Genomic DNA, 12,500 nt, shown 5'->3' on the forward strand with positions numbered 1-12,500 from the left:
ACCTGTACCTAACGAGGTGTTGACTGTGAGGATGAGCTTAACGATGACACCTGTACCTAACGAGCTGTTGACTGTGTGGATGAGCTTAACGATGACACCTGTACCTAACGAGCTGTTGACTGTGAGGATGAGCTTAACGATGACACCTGTACCTAACGAGCTGTTGACTGTGAGGATGAGCTTAACGATGACACCTGTACCTAACGAGGTGTTGACTGTGAGGATGAGCTTAACGATGACACCTGTACCTAACGAGCTGTTGACTGTGAGGATGAGCTTAACGATGACACCTGCACCTAACGAGCTGTTGACTGTGAGGATGAGCTTAACGATGACACCTGTACCTAACGAGCTGTTGAATGTGTGGATGAGCTTAACGATGACACCTGTACCTAACGAGCTGTTGACTGTGAGGATGAGCTTAACGATGACACCTGTACCTAACGAGCTGTTGACTGTGTGGATGAGCTTAACGATGACACCTGTACCTAACAAGCTGTTGACTGTGTGGATGAGCTTAACGATGACACATGTACCTAACGAGCTGTTGACTGTGAGGATGAGCTTAACGATGACACCTGTACCTAACGAGCTGTTGACTGTGAGGATGAGCTTAACGATGCCACCTGTGCTCAGATCGCAGGCGACATGCTTTGTGCCGACCACGACTTCGACATCGCCCAAGTCCTGCGCTTCTTCAGGTCAAAGGTGGGTTTCATTGAGCGAGACGAAGGGACACGCTACACAGATGTGATGCTTTTCAGTTTGTTTAACCCTTTCACTGCCACACGACAGCCGGTTAACCCTTTCACTGTGACAATACAGAAGGTTAGCCCTTTACTATCAAATGCGGAGCTAATGATGCTAATGATGGAGCATCGCCGTCGGTCGTGTGATAGTAAAGGGCTAACCTTCTGTCGTGTGGCAGTGAAAGGGTTAATAGAAGATTCATTGCACCAACATGCAAAACAGAAAGTCATTCATACCTACTGCTACAAGGTTCTTGAATTCTCTGGATTCTGAGAAATTAGATTACCGACTTGTTTACATGACCAAATGTTTTAGACAGAAAATAATGTAATGGTTTATTGAGTCCTTTCTGTTGTTTGTTGGTCATTACATTTATACCGTTATACATTTTAAATATTACTTGAATTTAATTTTCTTATTTTTTTGTCTTTTGTGTTTGATATTAAGAATACGATAAGATAATAAGAGGACGTTTTTTATGTCCCTCCTGAGGTAATAACAATAAAGAGTCTTCACTCTCACCTTACCTTAACAACAACGAGCAGTTTAATTTAAATAACTCTGTTGTAGTCGTCTAACCAGCCCTGAGAGTCTCCTGGATCTTCCCAAGGGGATCAATAAAGGAATATCTGATCTCATACAAATCAGTGTTGTCACAAGATATAAGATGTCCCGTATTATAGTGTCTTCTACTTCCTGTCCCATATAGCTGCTGTTTCCTGTAGACATGGAGTCAGGGATGCATGTTATCTACTTCCTGTCCCATATAGCTGCTGTTTCCTGTAGACATGGAGTCAGGGATGCATGTTATCTACTTCCTGTCCCATATAGCTGCTGTTTCCTGTAGACATGGAGTCAGGGATGCATGTTATCTACTTCCTGTCCCATATAGCTGCTGTTTCCTGTAGACATGGAGTCAGGAATGCATGTTATCTACTTCCTGTCCCATATAGCTGCTGTTTCCTGTAGACATGGAGTCAGGAATGCATGTTATCTACTTCCTGTCCCATATAGCTGCTGTTTCCTGTAGACATGGAGTCAGGGATGCATGTTATCTACTTCCTGTCCCATATAGCTGCTGTTTCCTGTAGACATGGAGTCAGGAATGCATGTTATCTACTTCCTGTCCCATATAGCTGCTGTTTCCTGTAGACATGGAGTCAGGAATGCATGTTATCTACTTCCTGTCCCATATAGCTGCTGTTTCCTGTAGACATGGAGTCAGGAATGCATGTTATCTACTTCCTGTCCCATATAGCTGCTGTTTCCTGTAGACATGGAGTCAGGAATGCATGTTATCTACTTCCTGTCCCATATAGCTGCTGTTTCCTGTAGACATGGAGTCAGGGATGCATGTTATCTACTTCCTGTCCCATATAGCTGCTGTTTCCTGTAGACACGGAGTCAGGGATGCATGTTATCTACTTCCTGTCCCATATAGCTGCTGTTTCCTGTAGACACGGAGTCAGGGATGCATGTTATCTACTTCCTGTCCCATATAGCTGCTGTTTCCTGTAGACATGGAGTCAGGAATGCATGTTATCTACTTCCTGTCCCATATAGCTGCTGTTTCCTGTAGACATGGAGTCAGGGATGCATGTTATCTACTTCCTGTCCCATATAGCTGCTGTTTCCTGTAGACACGGAGTCAGGGATGCATGTTATCTACTTCCTGTCCCATATAGCTGCTGTTTCCTGTAGACATGGAGTCAGGAATGCATGTTATCGGCCAACTAATCTGTATCGGTTTACGTTGGTAATTCCTTTTTATTCATCTACCTAAAATATGTCCTATGAGCAAAACTGGTGAACATTATAATTGGTTGATGATAGTGATTTATTATTTTGTCCAATGAACAGAACTGGGCAGATGTGAACAACTGATGACTGTTTCTCAAGCTGCACAGCCGCGCATGTTTTGTTTGGGCGCTCGCACGTCGTAAAATTGGATTACCATGGGAAATTTTGTGCAGACCACATCGTATCGATGTTGGTCAATATCAGCTATTGGCCTTTATAGAAAATGTATTATTGTGCAAAATGGGTGCGTCGTTCCCTACATGTAGTAACTCCCCCCTCTGTGTGTGTGATGTAGTCTGGAGAGCTGGCCATATAGACCTGTTCTCTGTCCACGTCAGACTCAGTGTCTATAGACCTGTTCTCTGTCCACGTCAGACTCAGTGTCTATAGACCTGTTCTCTGTCCACGTCAGACTCAGTGTCTATAGACCTGTTCTCTGTCCACGTCAGACTCAGTGTCTATAGACCTGTTCTCTGTCCACGTCAGACTCAGTGTCTATAGACCTGTTCTCTGTCCACGTCAGACTCAGTGTCTATAGACCTGTTCTCTGTCCACGTCAGACTCAGTGTCTATAGACCTGTTCTCTGTCCACGTCAGACTCGGTGTCTATAGACCTGTTCTCTGTCCACGTCAGACTCAGTGTGTTGCGCATCACTGGGGCAGAAAGGAATGTAATCCTGGTCAGAACAACGGGGCAGACTACAATATATTTGCATTTGTTAGCCGTGCTAGCGATCTAAAAAAATCAATCCATGCCAAAGCTAGGTGTGTAAAAGGTGAAAGACTCAGAACCACACTCACAGCCGTGCTGATTTGGCAAAATGACATCCAGCTGTTTTAGTTTGAAACAACCTTTAGTCAGGGGAGTGTCATGGTTTCTCCATAGAGCTCCATTATACTGTTAGTCAGGGGAGTGTCATGGTTTCTCCATAGAGCTCCATTATACTGTTAGTCAGGGGAGTGTCATGGTTTCTCCATAGAGCTCCATTATACTGTTAGTCAGGGGAGTGTCATGGTTTCTCCATAGAGCTCCATTATACTTTTAGTCAGGGGAGTGTCATGGTTTCTCCATAGAGCTCCATTATACTGTTAGTCAGGGGAGTGTCATGGTTTCTCCATAGAGCTCCATTATACTGTTAGTCAGGGGAGTGTCCTGGTTTCTCCATAGAGCTCCATTATACTGTTAGTCAGGGGAGTGTCATGGTTTCTCCATAGAGCTCCATTATACTGTTAGTCAGGGGAGTGTCATGGTTTCTCCATAGAGCTCCATTATACTGTTAGTCAGGAGAGTGTCATGGTTTCTCCATAGAGCTCCATTATACTGTTAGTCAGGGGAGTGTCATGGTTTCTCCATAGAGCTCCATTATACTGTTAGTCAGGTGAGTGCCATGGTTTCTCCATAGAGCTCCATTATACTGTTAGTCAGGGGAGTGTCATGGTTTCTCCATAGAGCTCCATTATACTGTTAGTCAGGGGAGTGTCCTGGTTTCTCCATAGAGCTCCATTATACTGTTAGTCAGGGGAGTGTCATGGTTTCTCCATAGAGCTCCATTATACTGTTAGTCAGGGGAGTGTCATGGTTTCTCCATAGAGCTCCATTATACTGTTAGTCAGGGGAGTGTCATGGTTTCTCCATAGAGCTCCATTATACTGTTAGTCAGGGGAGTGTCATGGTTTCTCCATAGAGCTCCATTATACTGTTAGTCAGGGGAGTGTCATGGTTTCTCCATAGAGCCCCATTATACTGTTAGTCAGGGGAGTGTCATGGTTTCTCCATAGAGCTCCATTATACTGTTAGTCAGGGGAGTGTCATGGTTTCTCCATAGAGCTCCATTATACTGTTAGTCAGGGGAGTGTCATGGTTTCTCCATAGAGCTCCATTATACTGTTAGTCAGGGGAGTGTCATGGTTTCTCCATAGAGCTCCATTATACTGTTAGTCAGGGGAGTGTCATGGTTTCTCCATAGAGCTCCATTATACTGTTAGTCAGGGGAGTGTCATGGTTTCTCCATAGAGCTCCATTATACTGTTAGTCAGAGGAGTGTCATGGTTTCTCCATAGAGCTCCATTATACTGTTAGTCAGAGGAGTGTCATGGTTTCTCCATAGAGCTCCATTATACTGTTAGTCAGAGGAGTGTCATGGTTTCTCCATAGAGCTCCATTATACTGTTAGTCAGATGAGTGTCATGGTTTCTCCATAGAGCTCCATTATACTGTTAGTCAGGGGAGTGTCATTATACTGTTAGTCTGGTTTCTCCATAGAGCTCCATTATACTGTTAGTCAGAGGAGTGTCATGGTTTCTCCATAGAGCTCCATTATACTGTTAGTCAGAGGAGTGTCATGGTTTCTCCATAGAGCTCCATTATACTGTTAGTCAGAGGAGTGTCATGGTTTCTCCATAGAGCTCCATTATACTGTTAGTCAGAGGAGTGTCATGGTTTCTCCATAGAGCTCCATTATACTGTTAGTCAGGGGAGTGTCATTATACTGTTAGTCTGGTTTCTCCATAGAGCCCCGTCGTACTTCTTTAGCGCAGCAGCTCGCGCAGGTCCGGGGCAAGTCACGTGACCCAGTTGGTGTTGCTGATTGGCTCGAACGCGGTATGTTTGTAAACAGCGAACAGGTCTATACTGTGAGTAACTCCCCCTCTGTGTGTGTGATGTAGTCTGGAGAGCTGGCCATATACTGTGAGTAACTCCCCCCTCTGTGTGTGTGATGTAGTCTGGAGAGCTGGCCATATACTATGAGCTGGAGGAAGGAGAGAAGAGCAGCTCCAGGGGCATCGTGGAGGTCAGCCCAGAGACCCACAGGTCAGACATGCCGCTGAGCAACACGGAACAATGTTGGTACATTTATATTTACAAAGCCATCATTGGTAAAACTGCCCTCTTAATTGACCACAAATATCCACCAATGCCCATAGGGAGGTGTGGTGGTTACTTCCTGGTCTATAGGGAGGTGTGGTGGTTACTTCCTGGTCTATAGGGAGGTGTAGTGGTTACTTCCTGGTCTATAGGGAGTTGTAGTGGTTACTTCCTGGTCTATAGGGAGGTGTAGTGGTTACTTCCTGGTCTATAGGGAGGTGTAGTGGTTACTTCCTGGTCTATAGGGAGGTGTAGTGGTTACTTCCTGGTCTATAGGGAGGTGTGGTGGTTACTTCCTGGTCTATAGGGAGGTGTGGTGGTTACTTCCTGGTCTATAGGGAGGTGTAGTGGTTACTTCCTGGTCTATAGGGAGGTGTAGTGGTTACTTCCTGGTCTATAGGGAGGTGTGGTGGTTACTTCCTGGTCTATAGGGAGGTGTGGTGGTTACTTCCTGGTCTATAGGGAGGTGTAGTGGTTACTTCCTGGTCTATAGGGAGGTGTGGTGGTTACTTCCTGGTCTATAGGGAGGTGTAGTGGTTACTTCCTGGTCTATAGGGAGGTGTAGTGGTTACTTCCTGGTCTATAGGGAGGTGTAGTGGTTACTTCCTGGTCTATAGGGAGGTGTAGTGGTTACTTCCTGGTCTATAGGGAGGTGTAGTGGTTACTTCCTGGTCTATAGGGAGGTGTAGTGGTTACTTCCTGGTCTATAGGGAGGTGTAGTGGTTACTTCCTGGTCTATAGGGAGGTGTAGTGGTTACTTCCTGGTCTATAGGGAGGTGTAGTGGTTACTTCCTGGTCTATAGGGAGGTGTAGTGGTTACTTCCTGGTCTATAGGGAGGTGTAGTGGTTACTTCCTGGTCTATAGGGAGGTGTAGTGGTTACTTCCTGGTCTATAGGGAGGTGTAGTGGTTACTTCCTGGTCTATAGGGAGGTGTAGTGGTTACTTCCTGGTCTATAGGGAGGTGTAGTGGTTAGGTCATTGCTGTTTCCGGCCGGTCCACCATCTTGAAAATGCAATGTATTTTCCCATTTCTAAATCGTCTCGTTTAAAACAAATAAAGCATGAACATTGGCATGGTGTACCTTTCTGTGCTCAACATGAAAATATTCGCAATTAATCGTAAAAAAAAATAAACTAATGTTAGTGATAGAAGGGAACTCATTTTGTGCAAAAATGGAAAGCTTTTCAATGTTCATGAGGCAGAACTGTTACAATAGCCGATAATCCATTTCCCCAATGATGAATCTCTATACGGGTGGACCTCATGGGCGGTCCAAAGTGACGTCAGACTACACCTCCCTATAGCTGCCATGTCTGGCCATGTCTCTCCTGGAAATTAGATATTTTTTTTTATCTCAATGGGACTTTCCTGGTCAAATAAAGGCTAAATAAAATGGTTTAATTTTTTATTTCAAACCTTTATTTAGACTCGAAAGGGAACTGAGGTGTCCCCTCACACGCAGTCACGTCGAGTGTACACACAGAGTTAAGCATATGTGTATAATATATATATATTAGTGCCGTCAATCGATTAAAATATTTAATCTGATTAATCGCATGATTGTCCATAGTTAACTCGCGATTGATTAATCGCAAATTTATCGCATTTTATTTGATTATTTTTTTATACATTTACATTTTGTCATCAAGCTGAACGCTTTTATCCAAAGCGACCTACAAGTTCTGTACGACAAGTCATCAGGAAGGAAGGTACAACTCTATCAGCAATTTATCTACCTTTAAACGGATCTTTTTCAAGTTCCAAGTTTTAATACTCTTATCAACATGCGAGTCAACAAATGCTTGCTTTATGCAGCCATTTAACACAAAAGGATGACCCTCATGCATTGCAAATTTGCATACAATTCAAAACATGTAACTTAAAAGAAAATAATCATTTAAAACAATGAATAAAGTGTGCATGAAATAATGGGGGAAAGAAAACGTTAGGAACTTGTTACATTCACCCACACGAGGGCTGAGGACTCACCCCCCCCCCCTCTCTCTCTCTCTCACACACACACTCTCCCAGCTCTCTTTCTCTCTTGCCCCTTCCTCATCTCTCTCACCCCCTCTCTCTCTCTCTCTCTCTCTTCTCTCTTCTCTCTTTCTCTCTCTCTCTCTCTCTCTCTCTCTCTCTCTCTCTCTCTCTCTCTCTCTCTCTCTCTCTCTCTCTCTCTCTCTCTCTCTCTCTCCCCTCTCTCTCTCTCTCACACACACACACACTTTGAGTCAGAAACAAACATAGTATCAATGAGAGTATCAATAATACACCTGAGTGAAGTCTAGTAAAAAAAAAAAAAAAGTAAAAGATTAAATAAATTTGTTCCAAAAAAGTTAATCGTGAGTTAAAAAAAATTGTGGCTTTAATAGAATTGTGCATTAACGCGTTAATACCGCGGTAACTTTGACAGCCTTAATATATATATATATATATGTAGGCTACAGCATACTGTATATCATGACAAATATCACCATAATCAGAACCATATATCACAATACAATTCCAATTCAATTGATGTTCATTCATTTGGACTGCATGGTAATGAGATGTATGAACATTGACATTTGGAAATATTTCGGAACTCATTTTGTGCACAGTATTTATATATTTAAAACACACACTATGATCACGCTAATAGAATAAACAGATGATGACGACGATGTTGACGACGTACAGTATCGCACAATACAAGATATCAAGTCGAGTCAAGTGTTCCTTCATTAATCGGGGATTAATAAAAAGTTGTAATGGCGTAGATACGTTCTATATCTTCCAGTGGATCAATCTCCTTGTCGGAAATACAAATACATTGACTCTGCTGTAACAGAGAGGCCAATGGACCCATCTCAAACCCTGCCCTCTTTTCTTGATCCTCCAATCACAACTGTCGCTTACCTCGGACAAACCAAGTTTGTCCGAGGTAAGCGACAGTTGTGATTGGAGGATCAAGAAAAGAGGGCAGGGTTTGAGACGGGTCCATTGGGATGTTAGATCCTAATGTGAACAACTGTGATTTGCCTTAACTTTGCTGCTATCTTTTTATGCTCGTTTTATATTTGCCTCACCTTGCTGCTATCTTTTTTTTATGCTTGTTTCATGTGTTTTATATGTAATTGTATGCCGTAGAATCAAGCCATAAACAAAGTGGCCCGTTGGGGGATGCTAGATCCTAATGTGAAACATTTAGATTTGACACGTCTGCACTTTATGTGCCCATCTCGTGCCCGTCCTTTTTCCCCGCTGTGAAGCACTTTGAGCTGCAATTCTTGTATGAAAGGTGCCATACAAATAATAACGTTTATTATTATTATGATTATGATTATGATTATGAATGGTCTCCTGTTTGGATGTGTGTGCTGTGGTTGTGTTGCAGGATCAGCCGCTTCCTGGAGAAGCCCGAGGAGAAGGTGACAGAGTCGCGCCTGGCCAGCGTGGTGTTCTACTGCCTGCAGCGCGCCACGCTGCCCCACCTGGCACACTTCCTCCGTCTGCAGCCGCGGGCTCCAGACAGGACCTTCGGACGCTTCTGGGTTCGTAAAAAGTACCTTTTTAAAAAGAGCTGTTCCACCCGTGGTTGGAACATTTTCACTTTGTCATAATGTGAATTATTCCAGAACTCCACACCTCCAGCGTGACGAGGTCAGCGTGACGAGGTCTTTCTCTCCGGCGTCCGTCCATCGATCGATCAATCAATCAATCAATCAACCACTCACTCGATCGATGAAGAAATAAAAGAAGAAACTCACATTATTGAGTATTTCCAAATCATGAATGGAAGCAGAATCACTATACATGTATTTGCACATGAAAGACCATCTTTCATTATATTAGAACACAATTATTTATAAAATAATTAATATTAATAAAATAATAATTATATACCTCTGTGGATGCCGCCCTAGGCGACGGCCTCTGTCTGTCTGTTTGTCTGTCTGTCTGTCTGTCTGTCTGTCTGTCTGTCTGTCTGTCTGTCTGTCTGTCTGTCTGTCTGTCTGTCTGTCTGTCTGTCTGTCTGTCTGTCTGTCTGTCTGCTTGTCTGTCTGTCTGTCTGTCTGTCTGTCTGTCTGTCTGTCTCCCTCCCTCCCTCCCTCCCTCCCTCCCTCCCTCCCTCCCTCCCTCCCTCCCTCCCTCCCTCCCTCCCTCCCTCCTCTCAGGAGTGGCTGATCCACCTGTCTGTCTGTCTGTCTCCTCTCAGGAGTGGCTGATCAACGAGAGACAGCTTCCTGTGTTTGGGATGAAGCTGCCCACTGGCTTCCAGCTCATCGGACAAGTGGTCGGTACCTTAACCCTTTCACTACCACACTACAGAAGGTTAACCCTTTCACTACCACACTACAGAAGGTTAACCCTTTCACTACCACACTACAGAAGGTTAACCCTTTCACTACCACAATACAGAAGGTTAACCCTTTCACTACCACACTATAGAAGGTTAACCCTTTCACTACCACACTACAGAAGGTTAACCCTTTCACTACCACACTACAGAAGGGTTAACCCTTTCACTACCACACTACAGAAGGTTAACCCTTTCACTACCACACTACAGAAGGGTTAACCCTTTCACTACCACACTACAGAAGGTTAACCCTTTCACTACCACATTACAGAAGGTTAACTGTAGGCTCAATTTGCCTATCTAAGCCAGGATACGTCTTCAACACGCTCACACCACATTGACTTGGGCTGTTTGTTACTCACTGTTTGATGTTTGTTGATAGTTGCATCTGATGGGTTCGAACCGGTTGAGTTTTATGGAAGGTGTTGCGTAAAGTTCCAAATAATAACGGGGAAAACAATGAAACAAAACAGGCTCCAGACTTGTACTAAAAGGGTTTCAAAACAAACAGGCGCAGCAAAAGGGTTTCAAATAAACTCAAAATGATTCTAAACAAAGTCTTTCTTTTCAGTCTTTCATTCATTCAATCTGCGCTGTGTGTGTGTGTGTAGCAAGCGAGCGGTTGAAAATCTGTTTCTCGTCTGGCGTGTCCCTACACACAGCTGGGCCATAATTAATAGGAGGACCATGGTGCCATTTTACGAGGCGACCAGTGGCGGCGCTATTTAGTCAAAACTATTCAATCAAATGAAATGGCTCCTACATTAACCCTTTCACTACCACATTACAGAAAGTTAACCCTTTCACTACCACATTACAGAAGGTTAACCCTTTCACTACCACATTACAGAAAGTTAACCCTTTACTACCACATTACAGAAGGTTAACCGCAATTAATATTTCTGTACTGTACACTATACCTGTACACTGTCGGGGCGACAGCGGCTCAGGAGGTAGAGCAGTCGTCTGGTAATCCGGAGGTTCCTGGTTTGATTCCCGCTCCTCCCGGGCAGCGTGTCGAAGTGTCCTTGAGCAAGACACTTAACCCCTAACTGCTCCCGATGAGCAGGTCGGCTCCTCGCATGGTCGCCTCCGCCGTCGGTGTGTGAATGTGTGAGTGAACGGGTGAATGTGACAAAATTGTAAAGCACTTTGGATTAGAAGAGTTATATAAATGCATCATTTAATGTAGTAGGCCTACATGCCGAGTTGATCTCTCTCAGGACCTTCAGACAACTGCTTCACCATATCCACAGTAAAAGGGAAACTATCTTAATAATAATAATAATAATAATAATAATGCATTTTATTTAAAGGCGCCTTTCTGAGCACCCACGGTCGCCGTACAGGGTTAAAAACAAATACAATTCCACACAGTAAACACACAGTATTACAGAGTTACAATAGGGGAGCAGTTATAATAAACTTGAATATGCCAGAATGAACAGATGTGTTTTGAGACGGGAAACAAAGGTGGGGGAGGTTATCTGTTGCACGGATGTCTTGTGGGGGACTTCTTGTAGCATGTTTATTTGCTAGGATTGAGTTTGTTTTGACGACATCCTGTCTGCCCCTCTCAGGGACTGTCGGACTACACCAAGTGGCTCGCTCACTACTCAGCCAAGCAGCACGACCCGCTCGCTAAGCCCATCACGTGTAGATCATTCGCCAGGTGAGAGGACAGGACACTAACCATCACGTGTAGATCCTCCACCAGGTGAGAGGACAGAACACTAACCATCACGTGTAGATCCTCCATCAGGTGAGAGGACAGAACACTAACCATCACGTGTAGATCCTCCATCAGGTGAGAGGACAGAACACTAACCATCAGGTGTAGATCCTCCACCAGGTGAGAGGACAGAACACTAACCATCACGTGTAGATCCTCCACCAGGTGAGAGGACAGAACACTAACCATCACGTGTAGATCCTCCACCAGGTGAGAGGACAGAACACATTCCCCTCATGTTGCGACGACCAGAACCTGCAGATTCCTCCTGAGCAACGTCAGAAGGATCCGCCCCTTCCTGACAAAAGAAGCCACCCAACTCCTCGTCCAATCAACAGTCATCTCCCGCCTCGACTACTGCAACGCACTGCTCGCTGGCCTCCCGGCCACTGCCACCAAGCCTCTTCAACTCATCCAGAACGCAGCGGCTCGCCTGATCTCAAACCTACCGAAGTCAAGCCCATGTCACCCCACTTCTTAGGGACCTGCACTGGCTCCCCATCACTGCACGAATCCGCTTCAAGGCCCTCGACCTGGCATACCATGCGGCAAAGGGAACCGCTCCCGCCTACCTCCGGTCAATGGTCTCTAACTACACACCCTCAAGACCCCTACGCTCTGCATCTTCTAACTACACACCCTCAAGACCCCTACGCTCTGCATCTTCTAACTACACACCCTCAAGACCCCTACGCTCTGCATCTTCTAACTACACACCCTCAAGACCCCTACGCTCTGCATCTTCTAACTACACACCCTCAAGACCCCTACGCTCTGCATCTTCTGGCCGCCTCAGACCCACTCCTATCCGAGCTCCGGGAGGGTCATCAAGGAGAAGCCGCCTTTTCTCAGTCCTTGCCCCACAATGGTGGAACGAACTGCCCACCCCAGTTAGGACAGCCGTCGACTAAAGACGCACTTCTTCAACCATTATCTGAAATGAAATGAAAAACCCTAACTAACCTTACTGTCATGCACTTGTCCTAATAAACTAACCTACACTGTAGC

At 44.8% G+C, this 12,500-nt stretch overlaps 1 protein-coding gene across 1 annotated transcript in view; it reads left to right on the top strand.

The window, feature by feature from the left end:
- Nucleotides 1-12,500, top strand: part of gkup (glucuronokinase with putative uridyl pyrophosphorylase) — a 71,397-nt gene that overhangs the window by 21,129 nt on the left and 37,768 nt on the right. The window contains exons 5-9 of the mRNA XM_084329327.1: nucleotides 637-708; nucleotides 5,274-5,362; nucleotides 8,795-8,951; nucleotides 9,617-9,694; nucleotides 11,341-11,432. Coding sequence (XP_084185453.1) covers nucleotides 637-708; nucleotides 5,274-5,362; nucleotides 8,795-8,951; nucleotides 9,617-9,694; nucleotides 11,341-11,432 — 488 coding nt within the window. The remainder of the gene's footprint in view (nucleotides 1-636; nucleotides 709-5,273; nucleotides 5,363-8,794; nucleotides 8,952-9,616; nucleotides 9,695-11,340; nucleotides 11,433-12,500) is intronic.

This window comes from Notolepis coatsorum (assembly GCF_963971535.1).
Source record: "Notolepis coatsorum genome assembly, chromosome: 1".
Classification (NCBI taxonomy): Eukaryota; Metazoa; Chordata; class Actinopteri; order Aulopiformes; family Paralepididae; genus Notolepis; species Notolepis coatsorum.